Source organism: Octodon degus, unplaced genomic scaffold (genome assembly GCF_000260255.1).
Source record: "Octodon degus isolate 3935 unplaced genomic scaffold, OctDeg1.0 scaffold00005, whole genome shotgun sequence".
NCBI lineage: Eukaryota > Metazoa > Chordata > Mammalia > Rodentia > Octodontidae > Octodon > Octodon degus.
Window position 1 is genome coordinate 33,887,946 of NW_004524581.1, and position 12,948 is coordinate 33,900,893.

Consider the following 12,948-nt stretch of genomic DNA (forward strand, 5'->3'; position numbering starts at 1 on the left):
CCGTCCCAGCGGCGCCTCCTCCAGCACCCGTCCCAGCGGCGCCCGCCCACCCGCGCCCACCCGCGGCGGGCCGCTCACGTCTCTGGCGCTGAGTGCAGGTGAGGCCCGGGATGAGGAGGGACGAGCAGCCGCGACACAGCGTCCTCTTCACCGAGGGGTCCCTGCGGGGAGGGGCAAAGGTGAGGGGCGTCCGCGCCTAGCCGCCCGACCTCCAGCCCCGGCCCGCGCAGCCTCACTGTCGCAGCACGAGGCGCTTCGCTATGGTCCTCTCCGTGTGGCAGTAAAACCTCGCCAGCGCCTGGTTCTCGGGGTCCTGGGCGAGGACACAGTGGGCGGCCTGGGGGCGAAGAGCGGTCACTCAGGGGCCGGCTGTCCAGGCTCCCTTCCCGAGAGGCACCGAGCGCTTACCTGGTACAGGAAGCTCAGCCTCTGGAAGGCCTCGCGGTCCTTCACCGGGCCCGCCATGGAATCTGGCGGCCACGCCCCCGACTCGCGCAAGTGCTCCTGGGAAGCGCAGCATCTGGGTCCAGGGCCTTCCTTGTCCCCCTTTGCAGGCTCCGCCCCGGGGGTCTCCGCGGCACACCTCACCAACCCCGCCCCCGCGCAAGGATTTATGGGAAATGTTTGGTCTGAGTCCTCACTGGCCCACCTACGTGCAATCCACGCCTCCCGTGCAAGGCCTCCTGGGAAGTGTAGTGCCAGGGCCCAAGACCTCGATTCCGTCTGTTTGCAAACCCCGCCCCAGGGTGCAATTGAGTTTTGGATCTTTCCTTTTGACCTCAAATCCATGATCACATAAACTAGAGAGTAACGGAGGAATTGATCTTAAAACTGCTAAACATTCTCAGGAAAAATGTTTGGATTTTTCATGAAGATAGGGTGGGGAGTTGGTCATGCCCCATTTACAATCAAGTAGACCTTCCGCCCTGCTCTCCTGATGCCAGACAGGTAGGTGGCTCCAGGTTCTACGGACTGAAAGAACTGTCGTGTGAATAAAAGAAACAAAACAAACAAGAAGTGCTGCCCATGGGGGTGAACGGGGGAAGGATCTCAAGGGTGGCAGATGGAGGCTTGTCGGTCTCAGAAGGCAGTTACTTCCACTTTTCCACTTACCAGACACACACACTGGCCATTACTGAGCTGAATATCCAGTAGCCGATCCTTCACCTTGCTGTTTCCAACTCCTAGGGGCAGCGCAGAAACCTGTCCAGAGCATGCCCACTCCACACTCTCCTCTGACCTGCGTCTCTCATTTCTTCTGTCAATTTGCCTAATTTTGCTAAGACTAGCAGTTCCTAAGGTCAGAACCAAGAGGATGCCAGCCAGCCAGCCAGAATAGGACTCAGAGAGAGAGAAGGGGATGACCTCCCCGGTCAGAACCTGGCTAGGCTGGGCAGAGAATCCAGCCTGCCTTAAGCTCTGAGGAAGAAAGTGAGCAGAAACCTCTTCTGGGTGAAGTTTAAGACAGAACTTTTGCAGGCCAACCCAGACCGGGGCCAAGTAGTGGCCAGACCCTGGAATACGTATTTTTCACTCGGCGATTCTGCACATCAACATAAGGAAGACCATTAACAAATCACCACATGACACAGAGGTCACTTCAGTGGATCCTTTGCTCCATATTTTACCAGCCAAAGCCTCCTGCCACAAAGAACCACAGTCAAGGCACAAAGGTTAGAAGAGGAGAGGACACAGTCCTGTTGAGGTGGTAGGAGGAACCGAAATGCCCGCAGTTCACTGCAGTTTCTTGTCTGTCTTCCGTGAAGCAGCAGACAATCCAGGTTTAGTTTGGTTTGCATGCATCGTTTTACCTTGATGACGTACGTACCTTGCAGGTTTGTTTTGGCCTAACATTAAAATGACATACATTCTCTGATGGCAAAGGGTGAAGTATGGTGACACACATGTGAAAGGCTATCATGAACATTGGTTCTGGGTCAGACGCACAGGCGAAAGGCAGTTGTCTGGCTCTTCCCGACACACATCACCCTCTTCTACCCTGTTCTCAGGGTGAGAGAGATTCTATTACCTTTCTTTCCCTTTGCACTGGACACCTGAGCCAAGTGACAAAGCTGACAATTTGGGAGCAGCAACTGCGTAACAATTCTTAGGGCCAGAGCTTCAGGCAGATAACCTTTCTTTTTCCTCTAATACCTGCTCTTCTCCACGCTCCCATGGGAGAATGGTGGTGTCCTGCAGGACCTCGTCTCTTAAGAGGAGCGTGGCGAACAGCCCCTTGGACTCAGCTGTGAGGCAGCAGTGCTGAGCCAGCTCTGCTGAAGGGTGCTTCTTTCTCCTACCCTCTCCTCCTCCCCACATTACCTCTGGCCAATCCTACTCGTTACAGCAGCCTTAGCCTGGGAACAGAAGACTAAAGAAACCTCTCTCCCTTCATTTTTTCTAGGAATCTGCTCCTTTAGCTCTATTCCTGATCTTTCTTCTAACCTCCATATTGCAGACTCTGCCCCCAGACAAACTCAACTTCTGGACCAAGGATGGTAGCTGTCGTTCAATAACATCCATCTTGAGGTACAAAGACCCCTGTAGCTTTCCTCAAAAAACAAATCATTCTGGGTCAAGGAAGCCCCTAGAAGCTCGTTTTCTCCTCTGGCTTCGGCGAAATGAGACCCTCCCACAGACTTTCTGGACAAGCCTCTGCTTCCTTCTCAACCTGTCCCTGTGCAACTAGAAAACCTGACGGACGTTGGGGAGGTTATCCCCTGGGGACCACTCCCCCCGACAGCAAGGAGGGAGACACTGGCGTGCTCTGTCATGCAGCCCAGTCCTACGTGCTTCTCCACGGAAACCACCCTAGAGACCAGAGTGTTTCTCCAGGACGACTCAGGACTGGAGCCAGGCGACACTGAGCTGTTCCAACAGGACGCAGCCCACAGCCCCGGACCCTGCTTTGCCTACTGGACCCCACACACCACCCTGTCACTCCCAGTCTGTTGGAGGCCGGATGGTCAGTGGTGCAGCATTCTTCCGACCAGCCCTGATGCCTGGGTAGAAAAGAGGCCAAAGTTTTTCAGTAAAAGTATCAGTGAATGTGTAGATATGTGAGCGGTCTGTGACGTTATAAAAAGACAGCGTGCCAGCCTCGTAGTCTAGAAATATGCCCACCCGCTTGGGCTTCACCTTGATGTGCAGTGGTGTGAAGGGTGTTGTGGTGGCTGCGTACTTGTCCCCATTCCACAGCCGTACCCGCCAGTAGCCAGTCTCGGGAAGTGGAGTCAGTTCGCCCTTCCGGCTCACAGAGTCCCGGCACACACCCACTGCCCAGTGGGTCTTGTCGCCCACTTCGACCTCCCAGTAATGTCGGCCTGAGGTGAAGCCTTCAGTAGCTAGGACACAAGGGTAGAAGGTGAACCGGCGTGGAGTGTCGGGGAGATCTCGGAGTCTAGTCTCCACAAACTTGACGCTTTTTCGATCCTCCGACAGGACTAGGTTAGGATGGGCGGTCTCAGGGTCCAGGGTCACATCCGCTGGCGGGAGAAGCCAGAGTGGGGAGCTAGATGAGGACGGGAATAGCTAAGGCCCCTGCCTCGCCTTTCCAGCCTGCCTCACAGAGCCTGGTTCCTTCAAGGGCCCAGAACACTGGGTGGGTTGGTAAGGGGAGGGAGCGATGGCTTTATGTCCTGCTGACCCTACACGAAACGACCACGTCTGGACTTTGCAGGGCTGGTAGTCCTGCCTCTGGCCCCTCCCTCTCCCCATCTTCACTATCACTTATCTCACAGTGTGGAGAAGCATAAGGCACAGTCCGAGGATGTGTCTGTTTCCTCAGAATCATTTATGACTATTTTCCCTCCTTATTAGGGAGACTCCTTTTCACTTAGGGTTGTCCCACCTGAGACAATCACTCTGCAGGATGACCTAGGTAAATTACTTTCCCTTTCTGTGTGCTGACTTAGGAAAGGGGGGACCTAAGAGTAAGTGATGTCTGAGACCTCTTCTGACTCTGAGTTCTGGGACTCGGAGTGAGACTGAAGCCAGCTATGGGCAGGAGTGGGTGTGGCGGGAGGTAACCAGTGCAAGGAGGAGCTAAGGGTTTTCTCCTTGGTGATTCCTTTTTACTAGTGTTCTGGAAACAACTCACCAATTAGCTGTTTAAGAATTTTCCTTAGGGCAAAGTACTGTCGGGGGAAACTGCTGAAGTTCTTTTCCAGCTCTATGGACACTGACGTCACCTCCATGGTCTTCACCTTCTCACATCTAGGAGGGACAAGGAGGTGAGAGGAAAGGACAGGTCAGGGGTCCAGCCAGGGGGTAATCAGACGCTGTGATCTTCAGGGAGAAACCAAGCTAGCTGCTTCCTACTTCTTCCAGAAGATAACTACTTACTTTCACCCCCCAGGCAAACCTTGATCTCTAAACTGAGCCTCAGGACTTTCTGGGGGGCATTCTTGTCTTTCATGCAAATGGTCCTCCCCCTCCCCCTCAGCCCCTGCCCAGTTACCTTGTTAGGATACAGTTCTATCTACAGGGACACAGGGACTTTATCATCACTCTCTCACCAACCAAGTCTCCATGCTCAGCAGGTCAGGGTAAGGATGGCTGTGCCTAAGGGTCTGTTTTCTACCTCACCTCCTGGGTGAGAGGGCCTTTTCTGTGTTCTGCCAGACACTGGCTCACTTTCCCATCCTTACTCCCCCCAGCTCCTGACTGGGTTCCTTAGTCTCTAAGCCATGGCCTCACTCACTCAAAGAGAGGTAAGAATCACTTACTTTTCCAGGGTACTTTTGACATCCTAGAGGGAATGAGAAAGAAAGAGAGATTGGTCCTGGCATTCAAGGGTCCTGAAGGCAAAAGGTTCCCTTTCCTCCCCAAAGCTTTAGGTCTATAAAACAGGCACAGGGCAAATGGAAAAATCACAACGCAAAGGGAAGGGCTCTAGAGGTCTGAGCCCACTTCTTCCAGCCTATGCTCACTTTCAACTGCTGGTCCTCATGAAGCTGTGTAATTTACATCTCATCTCAGTGGTTTCTTGTATGTTTGCCCAGGCTTCCCGCAAGGGACAGGAGTTGTGTCTGCTCTTTACTCTGTCCCCCAAGTACCAGCCACACACCTCAGTGTCCTCGAGGATCAGCACAGGTAATTCCAGAGTGGTAGTACAGGAATGAACCACACTTCCCCACTGTGGTTTGGCAGCTCCTATCTGGCACTGGTTAACAAACAGTAAATGTGTGCCAATCCGATTTGAGAATACTTGGGGTTCAGAAGACAAAGAAGACAAACCTCTGCCCTGTGTGGATTTCCCAGTTTAATGTGGAAAGTGGAACACACGTAACGAAAGGACAAAGGAATAGATACCAAGCAACAGAGCACGCAAATGCACAGTGAGGCCTCCCTGACTGCAGTGCTGGTCTCTAGGAGGAAGGTCTGAGCTCCCGCCCCGCTAGCATCAGGAAACATCCTAGAGGCGTCGCTGGCATAACAAAAACAGTATTATTTACACATAACTTTAGGTATCCTTTAAAGTCTTCTTTTTAAGCACTAGATAGATCAAGTTATAGGACTCAAAAGTAGTGGCAACCACACTCACACACTTAGAATGCAGTTTACACTTAGCGGGTTAGATGACTTCTCAAAGGAGTCCATTTTTCCTTTGGTACCACATAATTGCTGATGAGACACAGTAACACAAAATGATCAGAATGTTATGCGGGAACGCGGAGACCTTTCTCTAGAAAAAGGTCCTCTGCGTCTGGAAGGACCGTGCCCTGGGAAGCCAGCGAGCGGCGCCCTGGGCAAAGCTACACTGTGCATGCGCGACCCGAGGGGCTCCGCAGGGTCCCGGGCGAACCTTAAGCATCTCGAAGCCCGATTGCAAGCACTTGCCCTCCACCTCGGCGGCCAGGTGGGCCAGGTCCCGGCGCTTGTCCCCGAGGAGGGCGGCGTTCTCGCGCAGTCGCTGTAGGATGTCCTGCTCCTCCTCCTCCAGCCGCGAAAGCAAAATCTGCTGCTCCTCGTCCAGCCGTCTGTGAAGCTCTTCAAACTCCTTTAAGATCTGCTGCCGGCGACTCTCCACGAGTCTCTGGGGAGAGAGGAGCGCTGGGGTAAAGGCAGCGGGCCGGCCGACTGCGCAGACCCAGGCCTGAACCGCCTCCTCTCACCGCGCGGCTGCCACCCCTCGGCGGGGTGGCTTGGGAGAGGCAAGAGTAAAAATGCAGTCTTTTAAAAGCCAGTTTTTCCTCAGTACATTCTCGAAAGATGGTCCTTTTATGTTGTAATACAATATATTGACGACTCAAGTACTCATTAACATAAGAGATTAACTAGATATTTCTTCTATTCCCAACTCCAAAGTTTAGCTTATGCAATCTGTTAAGAAAAGTACAAATACCAGAAAATTAAAGATAAGATTGTCATTATTTGTATAAGACTAGCAACTGGTAACAAGCAGAGAGCTGGCATATTCTCAAGAGTCACTAAGCTTGTAACAAAGCATGCATGCTGACTTGAGGGCCGAGTCTGCTGGGTCTCCATTTCAGGAAGAGGTTCTGAAGATTAATAAAGCAGTTGTTCGAAATTTGAAACACACTTTGTCTATGCCAGCACATAGACTTAAACCTCTGGCACTCTGTTCTGGTGGTGGTGGACTGGGGATTAAACCAGGGCTTTTGCCATGAGCTACACCCACAGCCCTCTTTAATACTTTTTTTAAAATGTTGAGACAGAGACTAAGTTGCTTCGGCTGGGCTTGAATGTGCTAGTCTCAGCCTCCTGAGTACTGGGACTACAGGCCTGAGCCACCAGGCGTGGCTAAGATTGTATTTTCTTTTTTTTTCTTTGGTGGAACCAGGGATTGAACTCAGGCCCTCGTGCTTGCCAGGGACGCACTTATTCCACTGAGCCATCTCCCCGGCCCCCTGTATTATCTTAAACCATTACCAGACTATTTTGACAATTCATGTCACCAGGAGGCAAGCTGCTGAGTCTCATGAGCCCCAGTGTGACCTCTCTAGCACTGTGGGCTGTGGCACATGTGGTAGGTGCAACCCTGTCACTATGCTGTAGCCTGTCAGGGCAGTCAGGGCCTAGTTCTACACATTTTACTATCCTGTCGTAGTATGTGTGGTCGTGCTTGTCTGTCTAAAGACAACACAGTTATTTTATCCATAACTGTCACTTCGGGGCAGTGAATTACACTTCATGCATCACTGTGTGGTGGGGCTGAAGGGCTGGACTAGGGAAGCTCTCTGCCGCCGAGCTGCCCCTCCAGGCCCTGCACACTATTTCTAAAGAGGGCTCGCAATCTGATTTGGAGGCAGAGATGACAGGGAGGAAGAAGAATTCAAATGGTTCCAACAGGAAGGTTTTCTGTCAGTTTCTGAGACCAGTGGGATGATGGGATGATAATTTATAATAAAAAAAGATAGCTCTATTAAGCTTTGTTAAGTTTTTAGGAGATTTTATCTTTCTTTCCATCATTGTTTAAGACAGGGTCTCCTATGCAGGTTAGGCTACCCTCAAACTCTTAGCAGTCCTCCTGCCTCAGCTAAGGCTGGGATTAGAGGTGTGTGCCACCATGCCCAGTTTCCCTTTCTATACCTCCAAGAGGTGACCAGCAGTAGAAGGAAAATCAGGGCCAGGAGGTGGCACGTAATCTCTGTAATCTTAGCACTGGGGAGGCTGAGGCAGGAGGATCGTTACAAGTGAGCTCAAGGCCAGCCTGAACTGCATAGGAGACCCTGTCTGGAAAGAAAGAAAGAAAGAAAGAAAGAAAGAAAGAAAGAAAATCAGTGATTAGGAATCAACTGTACATATTTTACATATTTTAAAATTCTCAGGTGTCATCCAAAAGGACAAAGAACTATTGTTTAAAAAGTTTATCTTTGTGCCAAAAATTCACATTTTAAAAATTAAAATGTTTCCTTTGGTAAAACAGATAAAGCACTAAAATGCATACTTCTTTTTGTTGGAAGACTGCCATTTCTTTTTAAAAATATTAGCATTTCTTTAATTTTTTACTGTTTTGTATCTGATACAGGGTCTTGCTCTGTGGCTCAGACTCAGAGTGAGCCTCCTTTTTTAGCCTCCCCAGCACTGGGATTACAAGTGTGTGCGTGCCACCAGACCCAGTTTCAGTGGCTGGCCCAGCTCGGGGGCTGGTTTTGCATGCAGTGCCGGTGATCAAACCTGAGTCCTTGTGCTTGCCAGGCAGGCACTTAGTCTGCTAAGCTATCACTGTGGCCCAAAATATTAGTATTTCTACTTTAAAACTCGTATTTCAAAGGAGCCAAGGAGATAGCTCAGTCAAATAAGCGCTTGCCTGGCAAGTGCAAGGTCCTGAGTTCAATCCCCAGGACCAGAAAACAAACAACAAAAAAACCCCTTGTATATAATTTCTTGAATCTTAACTTTCAAAATTTGTGACTTCTGGGGGCCTTTAAGAAGGTCAGACTGCTCTGTTACTTTTGAACTTAGAGCTGTGTTTTTGGTGCTAGGTCCTTACCTATTCTCTACACCTGAGGAAGACAGAGACGTGTCCGCTCATCTTGGTTCCCCAGTGCCAAACGCAGGGTCTGGCCGATTCCGGTGCTGAACATGTATGTGCTGGCCCCTGAGGAACAAGTGCCCCTTCGGCTGTGGCTCTGCCACTTACTGGCTGCGAGGCTCTTTGGCCAGACACTTCGCTAGGCCTGTTTCCTGTGTGCAGGGGCCACGATACCGACCTCACTGAGCATCTAAGTCAGCCTGCGTCAGAGGTGGCCACGGGGTCTTTTCCTTGTCGTGCAGCTTCTCTATGCCCTTCTTGTCCCAAGTCTGTACTGAACTCTTAGACCTCCAACCTGGGCAGAACCCTAAGGTTTACACAGTCCTGTCAATTTGGAATTTCATGAACAACCCATAAATTACTGCCAGAACTCAATACTAGCTATTATTTTTGCTTCTACTGATTTTCACTGTCCAATAGAATAATTTAGATACCAAATATCATGCTACAAATACAGTAATGATATAAAAAGATGTAAAATTATATGAAATGTAAGAAAGTTAACTTCTAAAGGGCCAGGAAAGGTTGCATAAGAAACTTTTAGCCAAGGATAGATGCCAGGTGAAAGAGATTTATAGGTAAGAAGACGAGGATGAGGATGAGAAGGTCATTCCAGGAAGGAACCAACATAATCTAACTTATGAGTGATAAGAATGTGGCCCTAACATGACCAGGCAGTTCCTGAGGCTCTTGGTGAGTCCCCAACCTCGTTCTTCCCTGTGAAGTTTCTAGATAATTCTCCTTAACCCCCCTAAGAAATTCCTATCCCTGGTTTTGTTTTGTTTTTATGACAGAGTCTTTCACGGTAGCCCAGGTTGGCCTTGAACATGGGGCAATCCTCATGCCTCAGCTTCCAGAGTACCAGGATCACAGGCCTCACCATTTCTGGCCTACCTTTGCATTCTGGCAGAGGCTAAGGGGCAAAATCTCCCTCAGCTTATCAGAGGTAAAATACTTCATCTGTCCTTCAGCTCTTACTTCCTTATCCTCAATACTTAATTCATGACAAGTAATTTAAGTACAGTATGTCCTGACAACCAAGCCTAATAAAATGTCATCACTTCTGAAAGAACATATTTCTAGGAAGTGCCTTACCACTAAGCTATATCCCCACCAACACTATTTTTCTAAAAACCAGAACTGGATTCATTAAATTGGTGGCCACAACGAAGTGCGCTAATTCCCTCCCAGGCAAACGCCCTGCACGGCAGCACGAGCCTGACCGCCTGGCTTTACCTTGAGTTCCGCAGGCTTCTTCTCCTCGGAGGACTTGCAGCGGGTGACTTCCTGCAGCTTCTGCTCCAGCGGCTCCAGGCACTTCTGCAGTTTCTCCTGCGGGGGCAGGGAGTGGGAGAGGTGACGCGTGGGCAGGAAGTCCACACTCAGAGGTTATTGGTGTTGTTATGTTATGGTGCCAGGATCAGACCCAGGCCTGCCCAGCAGGCGCTCTACCATTAACTTCGCCTCCAACCTCATCACTTCCCTCCTACCCAGTGCACTACCTTGTGATCCAACCCTTCCTTGCTTCTCTACCTAATTGGAGAGGTTGGCTTCCTCTTCTCTACCACCAGCTTCCTGGCTCACCAATTCCCTCCCTCTGAACCTGATAGTTGTCGAGCTGCTACCAAGCTGTGTTCTTCCCCAACTCTGCCCACTTCTTACGGTGGTGATGCTGAGGACTGAGCCCAGAGCCTTGTTCACGTGGGCATATGCTCTTCCACTAAGCTATGACTCCAGTCCAGAGCTACTCTTTGTACTCTTCTATTGCATCCTTCTTAATGAACCTCACAGCCAGTTTGCACCATTTATAAAATAAAACTTGATTCCTTATGCAGTAAATTACCTTAAACCCTACCTTGAGATTTTGCTAACAAAGTATACAATAAACTAAAACCTCCAGTTTCTATTACTCAGACACTTGTGCTGTGTCCCAGCAGTAAGTTAAGCCAAGTGCCATACTGCCATTATTTGAGCAAGACACAACAAGCTCCATCTGGTGGGGACAGTCTGAGGTGATGTTACCTATCCCAGTACAGTGCCAGTGGGAGGTATCTCCAGCAGGGAGACGGAATGAGAAGCCTTAATACTTTTCAGTTCTTCCTAAGTTTAATCTCCATATGGATTTATTCATGTATGAAACATATATATTCCAAGACCACACATACCAATATTCACCATAAGATTCAAATGTGTTGCAAAACTTCTGGCACCCCCCTTCTTCTCCGTGTAGAGGACAAATGACCAGTAGTACCAGGTGCTGAGTGTCCCTGTACGCTGCTCTGGACCTAGAGTGAGGACCAGATGGCCTTGCCCTCAGGAACTTAAACCCAGGAAGCATGGCAAGCTGTTGCTCCTCCCTTTCCCCACTTTGGCGCCACTGCCTGGCTGCCCACCTTGTATTCCTGTGTTGCATCGTCCAGTGGCACGACAGTGTGGGCCCGGTGGGTGTGGGAGATGGCACATATCAAACACACAGCTTCCTGGTCCTCATAGCAGAAGAGGCTGAGCGCCTCGTGGTGCTGGGGGCAGAGGCTCTCATCCCGGATCTTCCTCTTGACGGCCTGGAGCTGCTTGGCAATCTCCACCATGCTGCCTAGCTGCCGATTGGGCCGGAGGCTGCGGTAGCGGGATGTCTTCCGGCAGACAGGACAAGGGAAGTCCCTCTCCAGGTCCTCCCACCAGCGCGTGATGCAAGCTTTGCAGAAGTTGTGTCCACACTCAATGATGACAGGCTCCTTCAGATACTCCAGGCATACAGAGCAGCTCGCCTCTACCTGTAAGTTCTCCAGAGCTGCAGCAGTGGAGGCCGCAGAGGCCCCAGCCTCTAATAGATTTGTCTCTTCCATTGTTCAACTTGAGGGTGGGGAAGGAGACAGAGAAAGGAGAAAAATTAGCTGAAGGCTGAGGGTTTATTTTTTTTAATTTCTGGCCTGACATTTACCCCCATGTTAAAGATGATTAACTCCAGATCTAGCTCAGCTTCCTATTTTCCATCTCTTCTACTAAATTCATCTTTACATCTCCATTTCTCAAACTTGTGACTTCCACCATCAACCTTTTTCTCTTCAGCAAACTGACACATAGCCCTCAATCTCTTCTCTTCTGCTCACTCATTAGAAGTAGAGGCTTCCTTCGGCTCTGGCCTCTCATACTTCTCCTGGTCCGGGCTCATTTGACCTCTTAGACCCAATGGGTCTGGACCACTGAGTCCTAGGTAACATATTTACCATAAGGAGTGTGGGAAGTGAGAAGGGCCACGTACAGCAAATATGGACTCATTGAAGTCTAAATCACAGAAAGAGAACCTTACAGCCCATTGGAACCTGAGCTAGAGTCTCCGACACACCTCTCTTTCAAAGGTAAAGAATTTAATGAGTTAGGCAAAGGTAACAATCTCTTTCCCAGAAAATCTGAACTGTTTTACACAGTTCATTTGCAGTTGTGCGCATCTGAACATTTGGAATTGCTGAACACTGATAAATACATAGTGATTCCTCTAGAAAGCACACTATTGAGCCTAATTTAGGCACCATGACTTTATGAAGAGAGCACAAGCATTCACTTTTTAAATATTTAGCAGTAATCGGAGTCTTTCGAAATAGCTACTGAAAACTAATTCCTTTGGACATACTGTGTCTGCAACGAACAGTTTCAGGAGTGCTGGGAGTTAACAGAAAACAGGCAATCAAATCTCCCTCAGGTGAAGCCTGACTTTGACATGCATCAGACTGATTTGGGGAAGGCTGCGCTCTCCACGCCATCCTAAAAACATCAATTCCTGTAATCCACGAATAAGTCCATTTCTCTTATGCCCATATTCCCTTCTGCTCCTCCTGGCAACAGGACCCGACCAAAGGAAGGCTGATGGGTCTGCGTAGTGACAGAAACCGGCCTTGGGTGAGTTGGGTCAACGACCGTATATGGATGGTTCTGGTGAATGTTTAATTTGGAGCAGGAGGTGGTAAGTTATTCTTGCCCGCGTTTCTTCCCTACTGTAAGGACAGAAGTGCAGTCGGATGATCTGCTCTATCCGTTTGAACCCAACTTTGACTGCAGACTCGGCCCCTTTCCCAGGCTTGTATGCCTGGGCTGCCTCCTCGCCAGGGATGCTCTGAACGGTGTGCACATCTAGGGACCAGGATGATCTACACTGGCAAAAGGCGGCGTGAGCGAGAAGCGGCGAGGGGTCAGCGAAGAACGGCACGGACTCGGAGGCTGAAGGATGGGGAGCACAGTCAAGGTGAGGCCTGGGGTGCTTGGGGCCGCTCCTTCCTCTTCCTGGTCTCAGAAGGGCGAACTTCGGGACGTCGCGCTTTGCTTCTGCGGTCAGGTCCACCCTGCGACCCTCTCAAGCGCGGGCCGTCTCGGCGGCGCAGCAACGCCGGGGGCCGCGGCCGTGTCGCGGAGGGCAGCCAGGGAAGGCAGCGCGGCGAGCGCGGCACAGGCGC

At 50.3% G+C, this 12,948-nt stretch overlaps 2 protein-coding genes across 5 annotated transcripts in view; both read right to left on the reverse strand.

Annotated features, from left to right (window-relative positions):
* Window positions 1-516, reverse strand: part of Rpp21 (ribonuclease P/MRP subunit p21) — a 15,753-nt gene extending 15,237 nt beyond the window's left edge. For both annotated transcript variants that reach the window (XM_023722062.1, XM_004624350.3), the window contains exons 1-3: window positions 409-516; window positions 237-337; window positions 79-161 (exon numbers count right to left, since the gene is read on the reverse strand). In XM_023722062.1, the coding sequence (XP_023577830.1) occupies window positions 79-161; window positions 237-337; window positions 409-465 (241 nt within the window). In that variant the 5' untranslated portion in view covers window positions 466-516. The remainder of the gene's footprint in view (window positions 1-78; window positions 162-236; window positions 338-408) is intronic.
* A 1,079-nt stretch (window positions 517-1,595) lies between these two features.
* On the reverse strand, window positions 1,596-12,937 carry LOC101591824 (E3 ubiquitin-protein ligase TRIM39). 3 transcript variants are annotated; one of them, XM_023722048.1, is made up of 7 exons: window positions 12,132-12,937; window positions 10,894-11,353; window positions 9,737-9,832; window positions 5,807-6,037; window positions 4,728-4,750; window positions 4,100-4,215; window positions 1,596-3,485 (listed from the first exon to the last, which is right to left on the reverse strand). In XM_023722048.1, exons 2-7 carry the CDS (start codon window positions 11,344-11,346, stop codon window positions 2,938-2,940), a joined length of 1,467 nt encoding a protein of 488 aa, XP_023577816.1. In that variant the 5' UTR covers window positions 11,347-11,353; window positions 12,132-12,937; the 3' UTR covers window positions 1,596-2,937. The 3 variants fall into 3 exon arrangements, with proteins under 3 accessions (XP_023577816.1, XP_004624406.1, XP_023577823.1); XM_023722055.1 differs by having other exon boundaries at window positions 3,391-3,511; XM_004624349.2 differs by lacking the exon at window positions 12,132-12,937 and having other exon boundaries at window positions 10,894-12,112.
* Window positions 12,938-12,948: the final 11 nt, after the last annotated feature.